The sequence below is a fragment of the Jaculus jaculus genome, chromosome 5, assembly GCF_020740685.1.
Source record: "Jaculus jaculus isolate mJacJac1 chromosome 5, mJacJac1.mat.Y.cur, whole genome shotgun sequence".
NCBI classification, from domain to species: Eukaryota; Metazoa; Chordata; class Mammalia; order Rodentia; family Dipodidae; genus Jaculus; species Jaculus jaculus.
Window position 1 is genome coordinate 95,325,701 of NC_059106.1, and position 18,967 is coordinate 95,344,667.

An 18,967-nucleotide genomic window follows, 5' to 3' on the forward strand; every position below is an offset into this window, starting at 1 on the left:
CACACACACACACACTAACTAGTAAGTAAAATGCAGTAACTTAAATTGTGTTGTGGACTAAAATTTTTTTTCACTTGCAGGGAGTGAATGAATGAGAGAGGGAGAGGGAGAGAGCATGGGTACAACAGGGCTCCTAGCCACTGCAAACGAACACCAGATACATGCATCATTTTGTATATCTGGCTTTATGTGGGTACTGGGAGTCTAACCTGGGTCACTAGACATTGAAGGCAAGTGCCTTAACCACTGAGCAAACTCTCTAGCCTTAAAAATGGTTTTCAGAAGCTTTGTCCAAAAAGAGTGACTTGTACTCAGCTCTGGATGCTGGTCGGGTTTGGTAAGGTGAGGCAGAAAAAACTTAACATTCTGAGTAGGAGAGACCATGAGCAAAGGCATGAGGAAATGTGACAATAGGTGTGAATGTAGCATGTTTCCTCAAAAGGAAGGACAAAGACTGGGGAAAAGATAGGAAGCAGACACTATTTTGGATAAGCCTCCCAGACAAATACAGACAAAAATGTGATACCAGTACAGGCTCCTTCCTTTGCCGGCCCCCATCCTCCCCCTTCCCCCTACCTCAACCTTCTCAGTCCTTTCCCATCAGAGATCCCCAAATCCAAGCTGTTGGGGTTGCCCTCAAAGAGAAACTGCTGTGATGGTTGATGGGGCCAGACTCAACACACACACTCTCTGCGTACTCTAAAACCCACAGCCTACTGTGAGCTCCAGCTTTCTTGATCCCCTTAAGTTAGGTCACAAAGCCAACATCCTGTTGTCTCCAGATAGCCTGTACTGGAGAAGAGATTAGGCATTAAACCCACAGTATTATTTTACAAATTGGCTTTAGCACTGGACTGTGACAATAAAGAAAAGAATAGGGCAGAACAATCTTTCTTGTTTGTGTACCCTGCATAAAAAATATCTATCAAAGGTATATTTCTCCTAAAGCAAGTACAAACTTCTATGATTTAAAATAATGCTGAGAATGTAAATGTTTTCCTTGGTAGGGAGTCTTACCTTACTTTTATGTACAATGTTTTAAACATCATTAATTTTTAAAAGAATCAACTCGGTCATTTCTAATACTATGAAGTTAAAAAAAAAACAGTTATTCATCAAACAGAACTTTGTGGCTGTTTAAATGCTTTCCTTAGGTCACTATAGTATCAGCTCCTGGGTTGTGGGGGAAGGCCTAAAATCCAAAGTGCATTTGTAATAGGAAAAAGAGATTTGTGAATGCATTTGAGTGCTATTACACTTGGAGGATTTTGGATGTTTGCTGATGGAAGAGACACTGTGTAACTGTACTCAGTCAACAAGAAAAAGCTTTGCAAATACTTGTGTTCAATGATTAATTTAAAAGTTTGTGGGCTGCTTGTTTGTTGTTTTTTTTTTTATATGTGTGCTACACATGTCTCATGTACCTCCCAAACAGCATTCCTTGCCTTCTTCTGTGAACCTCTGCAGCTTTGGAGACCTGTTTATTAATGTCATCCACAGGCTAGTGTCAAATAACTAGCCCTGATAAGGAACTAATTAAAAAGATTGTGAGTAGTTAATATCTCAGTAGTGTTTTCCTTACTCTCAGTAGGGTTTTCCTAGGATGCTGTTTTCTATTGTTAGCTATTTGTTCATGCTGCTGGTATTAATTGGTCTGTGGTTTTATGTATCTCATCTTGTTTAATCTTCACTATCACTTAATAACATAGGCAAGTTTTCTGTTGCAACAGTAAAGCCACCCAGAGCTCAGAGAAGTTAAGGCACTTGCCGAAGATCACAGCCCTAGGCACAGTCTCCATTCAAACTCAGGTCTGCTGGAATTGATAAGCCATGGTCTTTATGAGTGAGGCTGACACTTATAAGCCTAACTGTAGCAGAATGTGGGATCCTAACAAGGAAGTATTTGATATCTCCACCCTTCCCAGACATGCAGTACCATTCTTTGTAACATTGTTACTGTACTGGAGGTGTGAACCTGTCCTGCTTCCCTATCCGACTCAAGTCTCTTGAAGGAGAATAGCTAACTTCCCTGATTCAGCAAGAAACAAGCACCAAGGTATTGTCCTCAATACTGTGTCCCTAAAGGCAAATCAGAGGATCATTACAAATTGGCAAATCAATGGAAATGTTCAGTTTAGTGTATGCAAACATGCAGAAATGTACCATTTTTTGGCCTGGCCTGTAAGTCCCACACATAGTAAGAACCAAGCCAGTAAATGTGAGGAATTAAAGCTTTTAGCTTTCAGGTAGATTTTCTAGCAACATATAGACAAACTTTACACAGAAGAAGAGCTGCTGAGCCACTCTTTGAAGAAGTTATCCTTCCCTTTATGGATAGATTTTAGCAGTGCTTTCCTGTTTTCCTCGAATGTTTCTAAAATAATAGAATCCCTGTGTTAGACAACCAAGAACCAGAAACAGAATGATGGACCAATTCATCTCCTCACAGTTAAGAAATAAGTGAATAGGGCTGGAGAGATGGCTTAGCAGTTAAGGCCTTTGCCTGCAAAGCCAAAGGATCCCAGTTCAACTCTCCAGGATCCATCTAAGCCAGATACACAAGGGGGCTCATCCATCTGGAGTTCATTTGCAGTGGCTAGAGGCCCTGGTGTACCCATTCCCTCTCTCTCTCATAAATAAGTAAATAAAATATATTTTTAAAAAAGAAATCAGTAAATAAAAAGGAGAATAACAGTTATTTCCCATAGGTTCTACAATGCTCCAGGGTAAGCATCTCCTAAGTCATAGAAAGCATAATAATATAGATAAAATAATTTTTGTTTGTTTGTTTTGGTTTTCCAAGGTGGGGTCTCACACTAGCCCAGGCTGACCTGGGATTCACTATGTAGTCTCAGGCTAGACTTCAACTCACAGCAATATTCCTCACCTCAACCTCCCAAGTGCTGGGATTAAAGGTGTGTGCCACCATACCTGACAAAATAAATGCTTTATTCCAAAGAACTTCATCAAGATAATCCCACTGTCAAGTTTGTAGAGTCATTAAATTGTCTTGAAAGCTCATCACCCACTGCCCAGCACTGTAGACTTTCTGCACTGCTGAGTCCTGGTCTTCCCCATCCTCCCCATGCCTGTCCTGTGTCGATACTCAGTGTCCTCACTTTCAAGATCGGGTGTCAGCTGGTAACCACAGGGTTTCTTGCCTATAGAATTTCATAGCCGAATCTTACTAGAGCATTTTAAGGAAGCCAGAAACTTATAGCTCAGAAAAATAACAACAGGAGAAAGAGGGAATGATAGATAGCAGAGCTGGCCTTTCAGGTTGGGCCTCCCTGAATCAAGATGCCCAGATGAGTTCTTGTCACATATACTCACACAGCAGCTTCTGAGCATCTGTATTTGTCTGACACTGCAGTACTCACAGGAGATTTTAAAATGATAGTAATAAAAAGATAGTCACTTCACTGAAGCTCTTACCATCCCACCCAAACATGCTGGTCTGGCTTTTGATTTGCTAGAGGACATCAGGGAGTTTCCCCTGATTTGTAGTCCTCTGACTTACAAGTGATTTCAAGTGGCTGTCACTTTTAAAACACAATGGATTTTATTAAATATATTTAGAAAGTCAAAAACATGGAAAGATAAGAGAGATACAGAAGGAACCTTAACTAGAATGATGCCTTAAATTTGACCTTGAGCTACCTGATTTCAAGGCAAGATGGGAAACCAATGACTTATATAATTTGCATATTCTGAATAAAAGGAAGCAGAAGACATTTACTCAGAGAGACCAGGTTTTTCTGATTTTATATATATATATAGTGTGTGTGTGTGCACGTGCGTGTAAGAGAGAGAAAGCTCTTATAATGGTCTCTCTCTCTCTCTCTCTCTCTCTCTCTCTCTCTCTCTCTCTCTCCATATATATATATATGAGTCCCAGGCTGGCCTCAAACTCAGCAATCCTTCTACCTCTGCCTACCATCATTAGATATATTTTATACACAAAATATAGAAAAATTCTTCAAGTGGTCATTTTTTATTGAATTTCAAAGAAATGTAAAAAGAGAACATTAATTAGGTTGTTAAAGATCTTTCCTTAGTTCTGAAGTTAGCTTTCCTGCAGTCTGGTTTCAGTGAGACCAAAACCTAGTAACCAAGATCAATGGTACACTCACATCAACAACTAAGGTTTCTTATTTCAAATGGGCCCTGCATGTATTAAAGTTCAGATTGTTGAAGTAGCCTCCTAAAAGTCCCCCATCTATGCTGCACCTTCTTTTCCCTTTGCCTTCCTTAATCCATTGTCTACTTCCAAGACACTTTACTTCAAAATGACTCCCATGTCACTCCTACTTAGAGGGCTTCAGGGAGTCTCCATTGCTTGTGGTTATCAAGCTCAAAGCCACAATATCTTCTCTAACTTGCACCATGCTCTTCCCCTGGGCACCTCTTTCAACTTCAGCATCTCGAAAGATACAGTTTTCTACATGCATCACCTTGATTCATGTTGCTATTTCTGCCTGAGGCACCTGGTTGTAGGAGTGCTGTTCAGTGTCTGGTAACCTATGTGCCATGAGCTCAAGAGTAAGAGTGAACGTGGGAATTGCCATGTGGTTCTGCATTGACCTCTAGGACGCTGTAGGTTTGGACTGTGACAGTGTCCCACAGCAAGAGAGGCATGCCAAGTTTGGAAGAAACTAATGGAGCTTGAGACAATGGCAGTTTGCCAAATAATACCGAAGGATTTTAATGTTTTTAAAACCAAAATATCTGAGTGGTACATTAGCGGAATAGCAGCCTACCCCTGCCATTTCCTTTCCTGTTCTCATCTCTTTAATATGTAAAGAAAGCTCAGGAGCTCTCTGCTCCAAGAAGTCCTTCTCAACCTCTACAGGTATGTTTCATTGTTTTCTTCCTCCATCATGTGATCCACCATAGCCGTGCGCAGTTCTTTCATAACCCCTCTTCTCCCATGTGGCCGGAGCCATATGGACTCATCACAGTCTTCCACACTTAATGCAGCACCCAGCCCCAGCACAGAGGGCCTACATAGTAAGTGTTTGAGGAATGAGACCCATGGAAAATTCTGCACCCTGACACAGCAGGAGATTTCCCAGCAGTCATTCCCCTATGGGTCAGCTCTGTGGTGTGTTGGTGACATTCTCCACTCAGTCATCTGAACAAGAAGAGTGGCATGTTGTGCTCTGATGCTTCTGTACTCTCAGGTTCCTCAGTGGGAGGAAAATTCAGTTACATGGCTGAAGGAAATGACATACATCCTATAGTGTCATCAGTCATACCTCTCCAGAAAACAGATGTCTTCAGCTTGATGGAATGAAACTTGACTAAGGTCATCCCTGTACAGAAGAAGGGCATCAAGGTCCAGGGTACTCAGTGTCCATGTCTCTCATTCTCTTTGGACTGTCCCTCATTCATTCCTCCCACTTTTTGTCCATTTTGTTCAGTATGGTATCTCTAGTGTCTAGAGGAATACCTTGATTACTTAGCTGTGTAGCAAATATTTCTTGCATAAACAAACCAAGCAGAAGATAGAAAGTATACAAAAATATTTTTAAAAAGCAATCTAAGCTTTTCTGAAAGAATCAGGAGTCCTGCTTTTAAAAAAAATGTATTTATTATATATTTTCTGGGGCTTTAGCAGAGGTTTGAACTTAGATGTCTAAGTTCAGTGTTAATCATCAGCCCCAAGCCACCACCCATGGAGATAGGAAAGCTGGGCTCCCTATCAATGCTTCCAAATGGAGGTCAGAGCAGGAGCCAGCTACCAGCTCCTGGAAGGAAACAGCAGTGGGCATGGTGGTAATAGCAGCTGAAGGGACACTACAAATCAAACCCAGATATTTGGTTCAACGTAGGCCCGAGACCACATCCCACCTCCAGTGACTCACCCAGCTGTCTTAAGATCTTCAGTCCTGGAACAGTAGTTTTCTCTCTGGACCTTCTTTGTGCCAGGAATACAGTGTCTGGCAGAAAGGTGGTCTGGATTACTTTTCAACATGCACTTCTTTGTTCTTTCAGCTCCACAAAGCGCCTCAAGTCTGTGGAGGATGAAATGGACAGTCCCGGTGAGGAACCATTTTACACAGGCCAGGGGCGCTCTCCAGGGAGTGGCAGTCAGTCCAGTGGATGGCATGAAGTGGAGCCAGGTAAGGAAGGGAGATGCACTGGGGCCCATGCTGCACATCAAAACCTGAATAGCAATGTGCAAATGTGTTTATATTATGCTCTGACCTTCACATTCACAGAAGTGGCAGAACCCCATCATCAACTAAAGGAAGAAGCTAGTTAGAGTGGCTCATGATTTCTGTGTACATATTGTCACCAACACTATGATCCTCCATTCATTTGTTTTTAATTTTGTTGCTTGCTGACTTATTTCCTGAGCTGGGCTCTCACTATGTTGCCCAGACTGGCCTCAACATTTGGGGCTGAATTTATTCTCTTGCCTCAGTTTGCTGAGGAGTTGGGACTTTAGTGGCTTTTGCTTTCATACTTGTTGGTTTTGTTTTTAAAATTATATTTTAGTATCCATAATACAAACTAATCAACTTTTTCAAATGAATTAATAACACCAGAAAGAAGAACAAGTTACTTGTGCTACAACTTACAGTGGTATTTTTATAAAGTGAGAAACACTTCACAATTTTCTTGTTGCTGGCCATCATCATGATTGTTTTATTATTTATACCAAACCCCTGCCTTATGCCCATCCGTACTGACCTGAGCAAGTGACTGTTGGTCTGACATCCTGGGATTGATACCTGACGTCTACAGTGTAACACAAGTGATACTGATAGCAGCAGTTTGTGGAAATCCTAATGTCTGACCTCCCTGTGGCTTAGAAGGAATAGTCTTCAATGCCTTTCTCAATATGACAAGCCTCATGGGTACAGATGATAACATGTGGGTTTGGGAATCAGCCAGAGTATAATTTGGCTTCAGCCATGTGACTGTGTGCATGTGAGCAAATTAACCTAACTTTTCTTGTCCTGTGTTCCCATTTTACAGTCTGACAGTATTGACCAGTATTTTAATGCTGCTTCTGGGGATTAAAAAAAGTGATAGTATATATTTAATATGCAAATGGGTTCTGTATGTATATGTATAAAGCCCATTTAAGAATTATCCCTAGCACAGAGTAAGTAACTGGAGGAAAAACTGGACAAGTTTTCTGGACATCTCTCTCCATTCCTGTCTCAGAGTAATTGCCTATACAAGCAGACAGACACTAAGAATGTCTTCAGACTCACTCCTTTATCTCTATATCTTCACCCTTCTCTCTTCCCTAACAGAAAAAAAACCCAAATTTTGGAATTTAGGAATAGCAGGAGATTTCAGGAGTGATGGAAGTGTTCTTTATCCTGGTTTCGGTAGTTACAGTAATCTAGACAGTTTCTAACATTCAGAGAAGCATGCTTCCTCCCACATTAGTTACACTCTGTCATAAATACAAACTAATAATAATGAATGCCCTCAGGTCCTACTGGCTGGGACTTTTATTACTCCCTTTATGAAAATGCAGAATTTCTTGTGCTTTCCTTCAACCCAGCCCCTCACTCATCTTAGGCATTCATTCACTGGTTCTGCCACCTTCAATGGGAACTCTGCGGGTGGCTGTGGGTTCTGGGAACTCAAGACAATAGTGGGAACACACTGAGGAACAGATCATCGCATGGAGATATGGGAAGTGCAGGGGTAAGATGAGCCTGTGTGTGCTCACAATGGTGGTTCTTCTGTGCAGGTGAGACTCAGCCTTCCACTATGCTTATATTCATATCAGCTTGCCTAGAGTGACTCAAAAATAAAGCTAGGCTCACTGACTCTTCACTGCCAACAAACCATGACCTCAGCATAGCTTCTGTGGGGTGCCCATGAAAAGTTGTACTATTAAAACATTAAAAGATCTAAAACTTCCTTGAACCCTTTTTAAAAGACTAATTAGTTCTAGCTAATGACCTGGTTCTATGAAAATTAGAATCAAATATATTTTGGTACCTGTGTGCTAGGGTGTTATACCCACATATTGAATGTGGATTCAAGCTGCTTGGTTATGTTGGTGTACATGGAACCCATCCACACTGAGGCTGGGCCCTTACATCCACCTCTTCCTTTCTGGTGTATTTGGGGGCAGTGAGGGCTGGTTAAATAGAATACTTTGGCTTTCATTCTCAGTGACTTCTGTGTACACCTGTATATTATGATTAAAATAACAATAATTTTTAACATCTGAGGATCTATACCCTTGGTAATCATTAGATAACTAAATTCTAATTGCTGAATCCTCTTTAAATGGAGATTCTTTTTTCTTAAATCCCCCACAGTTATGTTCCTGAGTGGATCATCCATTGCATGGCCTGATTTTGTTAAAGTCAAATGCAGTTTCATGGTATATATGTGTGGGAGCCATGGAGGGCAGTGGATAAATTTACATTTGGCCATATTCTGCATAGAAAGTCATAGTTGAAACAGGGCCTGAGGGGACAGTCAAACACCACTGAAGGATGCTGCACATGTTCATGGTGACTTTGGTGCCATTAGCTCACACCAGCCACTTTAAATGGATAATTTATGCTGCCAGATGGTCCTTTTTGGGGATTTTCCATCTAGCCCAATCCTCTTTTTGGCACAGAGAACACCTTTATGTTGTTCCCACACTTATCTGGGTCTGCATAGCTTTTCCCCAGGGGTACAGTTAATTAAGTAGGAGGCTTTTAGTGGCTCACTCATGTAAATTGCCTTCAGAAATATGTTGGGAATTATGTATATCCTAATGCACCAGTAGCCTCTTGGTTGCCTACGCTTGGGATAATTTTCTCAAACAAGTACTAAGAATACTGGGGTTGTGCCTCCGCTGTGACATGGAGCAGCTGTGCTCTTTCCCCTCAGCATCTAGCATCTGGGTGTCTGCCCTCACTGTGTTACCAGGAATCCCTAGCTATGGAGGGCCAAAGGTGGCCAAAAAAGACTTCCTTGAGCAACAGGGAGGCTTTGGAATAATAAAACAAACCAGACATGCAGTAAATTACATGGATTTTTTTCAAGTGTCTCCTATAGTATCCTGTTCCCCATTAGTTTATCTCAGCACTTTTGGTGCACAGCTCTTAATATCTGGGAAGGAGGGCACAGGAGATTAAAGATGATGTTCATTTAAAAGCATCAGGCAACCTCGGGCTGACTTTTACTTCTCTTACAATGCTGCATTTGTTCCTTCCACTTAGTTTCATTTCCCAGTTATCTCAAAGCTGGGTTAGATTTGAAGCTTTAAGGCTAGTCATGCACTGATGAAGTGAATCCTATGAAACCCTATCCAGCAGAAATGCACATACCATCAAGTCATATTTATCTGCACAAATGAAAAATTTCTGGGAAACTGATAATGTAAATACTCATGAAGGAAATTAACAGGCAACTGCCTACATTTTCTGGGGCTGTGTATGATGCCTTAATAAATATGGTAAAAGTTCTATTCACAATTGAGTGCCTACTTTGCATCAGGGTTTCTTTTTTTCTAATTAACCTCCTCTAAAATATGCAAAATGTAATGATTTTTCCTCTCTGGAGATGAAAACTGAGAATCATGAAAGGTTAAGTGGCTTGCCCAAGCCCACACCGATAGTAAATCTGTGGATCTCAGAGCTGTATTTCAAGCCAAATCTGACCTCAGAATATAAGTTTGTCTTCTATATTTGGCAGCCTCTTTTAGCATAACCATTTATGCTTGTGTTTCAAAGTCTTGTGCCCTGGATTTGTACTCAAGTTAAAAATATCAGAATGAAAAATAGTAAACAACTCAGCAGAAAGGCCTGAAAATCCCCCATTTTCTGCATCCCAAGCTTATATCATATAACCTCAGTTAGGCAAAGCATATATATATGGACTACTCAATATGTGTAGAATATAAGCACAGTATTAACTGTTTGTACAATAAAGTATCATTTTCATCCATAAAATGAGGTCATTCTCAGCATTCATGTCTGTAATACCATATCAGAGCCACCCTTAGTGATCTAAGATATCTCCTGACACCTCCTCCATCATCTTGTAACCCATAGCCTTGCTTCCTCCATACTCCATCTACTGGTACAATTTTGTCTTTCAAGAGTGTACACTCCACAAGATGGGGCACAGTCTGTCTTTCCCACTCTGTACTCCTAACATCCCCAATAGTGTGTAAAACATAATAGATGTTCAGAAATACTAATAGAATGAGTAAATGAAGCAGTGTTGGGTGCTCTCAATCAATTTGAAGGCAGAATTTGCTTCCAGTAGTATTCTCAAAAATGATATTTCCTGTATATTTTTGTATGTATGTGAGTGATGTATATGTGTGCTTGTATGCATGCTCACATGTGTGTGACACACATATATGGACAGGTGTGCATGCACATGTGTGCATGTATGTGTAGAGGCCAGAGGACCACCTTGGGTGTTATGCTCAGGTGTACCCTCCACACCCTTTGATGTAAGGGCATGTCTTATTGGCATGGAGTTCACTAAATAGGCTCAGCTAGCTAGCCAACCAATGAGCACCAGGAATCTGCTTGTCCCTGTCTCCCTAGCACTGGGGTTATAAGCATGCCACCACACATATCTGTCATTGAAGTAGGTACTAGAGATCAAACTCACATCTTTCAAATGAGCTATCTTCCTAGCCCCCAGCATTTTTTTATGTTTTTAAGCTACAGGCTTCCAGTCCAATTCATTTATTAGCAAGTAGTTGGAAAATGATTGCTAAGGCTTGACCAGGCATCTCACTGGTCAGCCATAGCATACCACACTGTTGTACCCATCCTTTGTCTTCAAGGTTGTTCCTCTAAATGAACAAAATTGTTTTAAATGTCACTTCATTGAGGAGAACAGCGGTTATCAGCAGCTGGGGAGGAAAAGAAGAGGACAGGATGGAGGAGAGGTTAGTCAGTGCACCCAGTTAGATAGGAAGACTATATTCTCTTGCATAGTAAGGTAGCTACAGTTAACAATATATTTTGTCTGTGATAACTAAATAACCAGCTATTAGGACAATGAATGTTCCCACTACAAAAAAATTATGATTACTTGAGGTGCTAGATATGCTCAGTTCCCTGACTTGGTCCATTGTAGAATGTGTCCATGTATCAAAACAGCACTTTGTAGCCCATGAATGTGCACAATGATTTGTCAATAAAACATGATTTTATATTATCTTAAACATCATTTTTGAAATGTATTTTATGATGGTGGGCTCTGTATTAAGAATCTCATGTGTGGAGCAGAAAGATGGCTTATCGGATAAGACACTTGCCTGCAAAGCCAAAGGACCTTTGTTCGATTCTTCATTCTCCACATAAGCCAGCTGCACAAGGTGGCACATGCATTTGGAGTTCATTTGCCGTGGCTAGAGGCCTTGGCATCCTCATTTTCTCTATCTGTGCCCCCCCCCTCGCACACACACACACACAAGTAAATAAATAAAAATAAAGAAGAATCTCAATTGTGAGGTTTCTTTTAAAATAATATTTTAGGTAGTTTTGATAACCTTCCTGATTCACCAGTGTTGGAAAATTGTCACACTTCCAGTTACTTACACAAGCATGTGGACCGTCGATGTGGTCGTCTGAGTCCATGTCTTCTGAGGACTTACAACATGGCACCATAGACGTGTCTTAGAAATGCTTTATGAAGACCCATCCAGACCTCAGCACCCAATGCAGCATCAGGACCCCACCCAGATCTCACACACTAATGAGGTCTCCCGCAGCTGCTTGCACACAGGCATGAAAAGCACTGAAAATAAAATTTAAAAAAAATTTTTAATATATGATGTTTTCTAAAACAAGAAGAGGATACCCAACATTTTTCTCTGGTCTCTACATGAGCATTCCTATACATATAAATGCTTACAGCAGACACACAACACACATACTATGCATACATGTGCAAAAAATGATAAAAATATATTTGTACTTATTTTTTCAAAATGTCAGGGATAAATTTCTGTCAGAGATAAACTTATTCCTAAAGTGCTAAGTTGATTTTATTTTTAAAGGTCAAAATTATGGTTTTATTTTTGGTTTGTTTGTTTGTTTTTGTGTTGTCAAGGCAGGGTCTCATGCTAGCTCAGGTTGACCTGGAATTCACTATGTAGTCTCCAGCTGGCCTTGAACTAATGGCAATCCTCCTACGTCCACCTCCCAAGTGCTGGGATTAAAGGTGTGCACCACCACACCCAGCTCAAAATTATGTGTTGTAATAACATGCTCTCTGTTTCTATCAAAATTAAATAACAATATTCATTTTGGGGCTAGGGAGATGCTTGGTAGGTAAATCACTTGCCACACAAGCCTGAGCACATGAGTTCAGATCCTCAGAATCTCCTAAAGCCAGGTGCTATAAGACTTTAAAAAAAAAAAAAAGACACCTATTAGGTTCACTTTGGTTCCCACATCTGCCAGTTCTGATTTGACTGCCAATATCCAGTCATCAGTTGTGAGAGTGGAGGAAGTTTACCAACTTATACTCCTAGCAGAGACACATAGGAAGCCTATTATCAATACCAATAAAAAAAGCAGCAGACTGGTAACAATAGTACATTGATCACAAACACTGCTGCCCTAGCATATGTTAGGGAAAATGATTAAATCTCCCACACTCTCCTGCTGTAATGGGAATTGTCACTCTTACAAAACATGGCCATGGGATCAATGTGCTAGCTTTTCTTTTGCCTCTGTGGAGCAGTGGGAAAGCATTGCTCTGTGATAGCACCCTCCCCCATTATCTCTTCAGTATTGGCACCTGCTCATTAGAGACTTGCCAGGGAGCATCAGTTTGGTAATGAGAGGCCATTCTTCAATGATCTTCTTTATCAGAGAAAGTTCACTGAAATAGGGGTTACAACAGAAAAGTTATACTGCAAGATGATTACTTTAACTATGCTTCAAAATATCCCTGCCTTCTTTTTTTTTTAATGCCTTCTTTTTTTTTTAATTTTTATTAACATTTTCCATGATTATAAAATATAGCCCATGGTAATTCCCTCCCTCCCCACCCCCACACTTTCCCATTTGAAATTCCATTCTCCATCATATTACCTCCCCATTACAATCATTGTAATTACATATATACAATACCAACCTATTAAGTATCCTCCTCCCTTCCTTTCTCTACCCTTTATGTCTCCTTTTTAACTTACTGGTCTCTGCTACTAAGTATTTTCATTCTCACACAGAAGCCCAGTCATCTGTAGCTAGGATCCACATATGAGAGAGAACATGTGGCGCTTGGCTTTCTGGGTCTGGGTTACCTCACTTAGTATAATACTTTCCAGGTCCATCCATTTTTCTGCAAATTTCATAACTTCATTTTTCTTTACCGCTGAGTAGAACTCCATTGTATAAATATGCCACATCTTCATTATCCACTCATCTGTTGAGGGACATCTAGGCTGGTTCCATTTCCCAGCTATTATAAATTGAGCAGCAATAAACATGGTTGAGCATGTACTTCTAAGGAAATGAGATGAGTCCTTTGGATATATGCCTAGAAGTGCTATAGCTGGGTCATATGGTAGATCAATCTCTAGCTGTTTTAGGAACCTCCACACTGTTTTCCACAATGGCTGGACCAGATTGCATTCCCACCAGCAGTGCAGAAGGGTTCCTTTTTTTCCACATCCCCGCCAACATTTATGATCATTTGTTTTCATGATGGTGGCCAGTCTGACAGGAGTGAGTGAGATGGAATCTCAATGTAGTTTTAATCTGCATTTCACTGATGACTAATGACGTAGAACATTTTTTAGATGCTTATATGCCATTCGTATTTCTTCCTTTGAGAAATCTCTATTTAGCTCCATAGCCCATTTATTGATTGGCTTGTTTGATTCCTTATTATTTAACTTTTTGAGTTCTTTGTATATCCTAGATATTAATCCTTTATCAGATATATAGCTGGCGAAGATTTTTTCCCATTCTGTAGGTTGCCTCTTTGCTTTTTTGACTGTGTCCTTTACGGTGCAAAATCTTTGTAATTTCATTAGGTCCCAGTGGCTAATCTGTGGTTTTATTGCCTGAGCAATTGGGGTTGTATTCAGAAAGTCTTTGCCAAGACCAATATGTTGAAGGGTTTCCCCTAATTTTTCCTCTAGCAGTTTCAGAGTTTCCGGTCTGATGTTAAGGTCTTTAATCCATTTGGACTTAATTCTTGTGCATGGCGAGAGAGAAGAATCTATTTTCATCCTTCTGCAGATATATATCCAGTTTTCAAACACATTTGCTGAAGAGGCTGTCTCTTCTCCAATGAGTATTTTTGGCATTTTTATCGAATATCAGGTGGCTATAGCTACTTGGGCTTACATCTGGGTCCTCCATTCTGTTCCACTGATCTACATGTCTGTTTTTGTGCCAGTACCGTGCTGTTTTTGTTACTATGGCTCTGTAGTATAGGTTAAAATCAGGTATGGTGATACCACCAGCCTCTTTTTTGTTGTTCAGTATTATTTTAGATATTCGAGATTTTTTTGTGATTCCAAATGAATTTTTGGATTGTTTTTTCTATTTCCATGAAGAAAGCCTTTGGAATTTTGATAGGGATTGCATTAAATGTGTAGATTGCTTTAGGTAAGATTGCCATTTTCACAATATTGATTCTTCCAATCCAGGAACAAGGGATGTATCTCCACTTTCTAGTGTCTTCTGCAATTTCTCGCTTGAGTGTTTTAAAGTTCTCATTGTATAGATTCTTTACTTCCTTGGTTAGGTTTATTCCAAGGTACTTTATTTTTTTTGATGCACTTGTGAATGGGAGTGATTCTCTGATTTCATCCTCTGTGTGTTTGTTGTTAGCATATATTAAGGCTACTGATTTCTGTGTATTTATTTTGTATCCTGCTACATTGCTGTAGGTATTGATCAGCTCTAACAGCTTGCTAGTAGAGTCTTTAGGGTCCTTTATGTATAGAATCATGTCATCTGCAAATAATGATAACTTGATTTCTTCCTTTCCAATTTGTATCCCTTTTATGTGTGTCTCTTGCCTTATTGCTATGGCTAAGACTTCCAAAACTATATTAAATAAAAGTGGGGACAGTGGACACCCTTGTCTTGTTCCTGATTTTACTGGAAAAGCTTCCAATTTTCTCCCCATTTAGTAATATGTTGGCTGTAGGCTGGTCATAAATAGCCTTTATTATATTGAGATGTGTTCCTTCTATTCCCAGTCTCTGTAGGACTTTTATCATGAAGGGATGTTGGATTTTGTCAAATGCTTTCTCTGCGTCTAATGAGATGATCATGTGATTTTTGTCCTTCAACCCGTTTATGTAATGTATTACATTTATAGATTTGCATATGTTGAACCATCAGAACCATCCCTGCATCTCTGGGATAAAGCCTACTTGGTCAGGGTGAATGATCTTTTTGATATACTCTTGTATTCTGTTTGCCAATATTTTCTTGAGAATTTTTGCATCTGTGTTCATGAGGGAGATTGGTCTGTAATTTTCTTTTTTTGTTCTATCTTTGCCTTGTTTTGGTATAACGGTGATGCTGGCCTCATAGAAGGAGTTTGGTAGAATTCCTTCTTTTTCTATTTCCTGGAAAAGCTTAAGAAGCAATGGTGTTAGCTCTTCCTTAAAAGTCTGGTAAAATTCAGCAGTGAATCCGTCCGGGCCTGGGCTTTATTTAGTTGGGAGATTATTGATAACTGTTCAGATCTCCATGTTTGTTATAGGTCTATTTAAGTGATTAATCTCATTTTCATTTAACTTAGGTAGGTCATATAGTTCAAGGAAATCATCCATTTCTTTCAGATTTTCATACTTTGTGGAGCATATGCTTTTATAGTATGTCCCTATGATTTTTTGAATTTCTCTGGAATCTGTTGTGATGTCACCTTGTTCATCTCTGATTTTATTAATTTGTGTCTCTTCTCTCTTTCTTGTGGTCAGATTTGCTAAGGGTTTATCAATCTTGTTTATCCTTTCAAAGAACCAACTCTTTGATTCATTAATTCTTTGGATTGTTCTTTTTGTTTCTATTTCATTAATTTCTGCCCTAATCTTTATTATTTCTTCCTGTCTACTGATTTTTGGTTTGCCTTGTTCTTCTTTTTCCAAGGCTGTAAGGTGAAGCATTAGGTCGTTTACTTGCGACCTTTCTAATTTCTTAATATAGTCACTCAAGGCTATAAATTTACCTCTTAGAACTGCCTTCATTGTGTCCCAGAGATTTTGGTATGTTGTGTTCTCATTATCATTTGACTCTAAAAATTTTTTTATTTCCTTTTTGATTTCTTCATTGACCCATTCATCATTTAGTAGTGTATTGTTTAGTTTCCATGATTTTGTGTATGCTCTGTAGCCTTTCTTGCTACTGATTTGTAGTTTAATTCCACTGTGGTCAGAGAGAATGCAAGGAATTATTTCAATTTTCCTGAATTTGTTAAGATTTGCTTTGTGTCCTAATATATGGTCTATTTTAGAGAATGTTCCAGGTGCTGCTGAAAAGAATGTATATTCTGCAGCCTTTGGATGAAATGTCCTGTATATATCTGTTAAGTCCATTCCTTCTATGACCTCATTTAGTCCAGATGCCTCTCTGTTTATTCTTTCCCAGGATGACCTGTCAATTGATGAGAGTGGGGTGTTAAAGTCACCCACCACCACTGTGTTTGGTGTTATCTGTGACCTTAGTTCTAATAGTGTTTGTTTGATGAATTTGGGAGCCCCCATGTTAGGTGCATATATGTTTAGGATTGTAATGTCCTCCTGTTGGAGTGTGCCCTTAATCAATATAAAGTGACCTTCCTTATCTTTTTTGACTAACGTCGGACTAAAGTCTACCCTGTCTGATATTAGGATAGCAACCCCTGCTTGTTTTCTAGGCCCATTTGCTTGAAACACCGTCTTCCAACCTTTTATCCTAAGATAATGTCTATCCTTTGTAGAAAGGTGAGTTTCTTGGAGACAACAAATTATAGGATCCTGCTTTTTAACCCAGTCTGCAAATCTATGTCTTTTCGTTGGGGCATTGAGGCCGTTGATATTAAGAGATATTATTGAAAGGTGTGTATTTATGTTTGCCATTTTTTTTGTGTGTGTGTGTGTGTTTCTGGTTCTACCTGCGCTCTCTTCTGTTAACTAGTATTTGAGTATTGCTTGTTTTTTCTATGTTCCTTATATGTGTGCTTTTCCTTTTCTTCAGCATGGAGGATTCTATCAAGTATTTTCTGTAGAGCTGGTTTTGTCTTCAAATACTCCTTTAACCTGCTTTTGTCATGTAATGTCTTTATTTCTCCATCTATTTGAATGGATAACTTTGCAGGATAAAGTAACCTTGGTTGACAGTTGTTATCTTTCAGAACTTGGAATATATCACTCCAAGCCCTTCTGGCTTTAAAAGTTTGTGTTGAATAATCTGCTCTAATCCTGATGGGCATGCTTTTGTAGGTAACTTGATTTTTCTCTCTAACTGCTTTCAATATTTTTTCTTTGGTGTGTGTGTTTGGAAGTTTGATTATAATATGGCGAGGAGAGGTTCTTTCTGGGTTTTGTCTGGCTGGGGTTCTAAAGGCTTCCTGTATCTGTATTGGCACCTCTTTCCCAATTTGGGGAAATTTTTCTTCTATGATTTTGTTGAAGATGCCTACTATGCCTCTGGAGTGGAGTTCTTCTCCTTCTACTATGCCCTGAATTCTTATATATTCTTATATTGGATCTTTTCATAGTGTCCCGAATATCTTGAAATTCCCACTCATACTTTTCTATAAGTTTGTCTTTCTCTTTGTTGGACTGCATTAAGTCTGCCACCTGGTCTTCTAGCTTAGATATTCTGTCCTCTCCCTCATCCATCCTACTGGTGAGATTTTCTACAGAGTTTTTTATTTCGTTAACTGTGTTCTTCATTGCTAGTAATTCTGACTGGTTTTTCTTTATTATTTATATTTCCTTATTTATGTCTTGTATTGCCTTCTTTATTTCATTAAATTGGTGTCCTGCATCTTCTTTGATTCCTTTGATTTCCTCTTTGATTTCTTCTTTGATTGTTTTGATGTGTTCTTTGACCTGTTTGAACATATTTATAATCATTCTTTTGAACTCTTTCTCAGGCATTTCCTCTAATTCTTTCTCACTGGAGGACATTTCTGATGCATTAATACTTTTAGGTGAATTTATATCGTCTTGCTTTTTAGTGTTTCTTGTGTTATAATGTGTATATTTTTGCATCTTGGATTAAGTTAATGCTTGGATTTTCTAGCTAGCTGTGTATTCTTAGCTGTATCAATTGATTTGATTTAATATATTTTCAGGGTGGGACCTTAAGGTGTTAGGTGTGGCTCTTAAGACTCTCAGAGTATCTACAAAGATGTTCTTAGGGGTTGAGTTTCCTGCTATAGGAGTATTCAAGCAGGCTGAGTGGAATAAAATACAGGTAGATTCTAAAATTTAACTAAACACTGTACACATTCAATCAAAAACAGCCCCGAATATGTATGCAAGAGTAGTTATTATAACGACCAGATCCTCTATCAACAAAGAGGTTAAGATTTCTGGTTTGTTGAGGGATCCAAGTCAGCTTGCGACCAAGTGAGACCCTTACCTGGTGCAATCCCAGTTACTTTGGATGATTTTGGTCTCAGTCAAGTTGCTGCCTGGGTCGTCGGGCTGCTGTTCTAATTTCTGGAGCTGGGCACTTGCTTTTCCTGCGGGGCAAACCGAGCCTGGCAAGTGTGGCCCTGCAGATCAGCACCCCTACTGATGGAACTGCTGCTGCTCAAGCTGCCCCTGCTGGGTCTGTAGCCACTGCTGCTGAAGGTGTTGCTGCTGGACCCACCGCTGCTGCTGCCTCTGCTGCTGCTGTAGCTGCCACTGCTGGAGCCACCACTGCTGCTGAAGCTGCTGCTGCTGTGTCCACTGCCGCTGCTCCCCCTGAAGCTGCTGTTGCCGAGTCTGCCGCTGCTGCCACTCCTGGGTCTGCTGCTGCTGGGGCCGCTGTTACCGGTGCTGGAGCTGCTG

General features: G+C 39.8%; 1 protein-coding gene across 8 annotated transcripts in view; it reads left to right on the forward strand.

The window, feature by feature from the left end:
• The window catches only part of Nfia (nuclear factor I A), a 612,310-nt gene that overhangs the window by 491,417 nt on the left and 101,926 nt on the right, over positions 1-18,967 (forward strand). For all 8 annotated transcript variants that reach the window (XM_045149015.1, XM_045149021.1, XM_045149014.1 and 5 more), the window contains exon 6: positions 5,998-6,125. In XM_045149015.1, the coding sequence (XP_045004950.1) occupies positions 5,998-6,125 (128 nt within the window). The remainder of the gene's footprint in view (positions 1-5,997; positions 6,126-18,967) is intronic.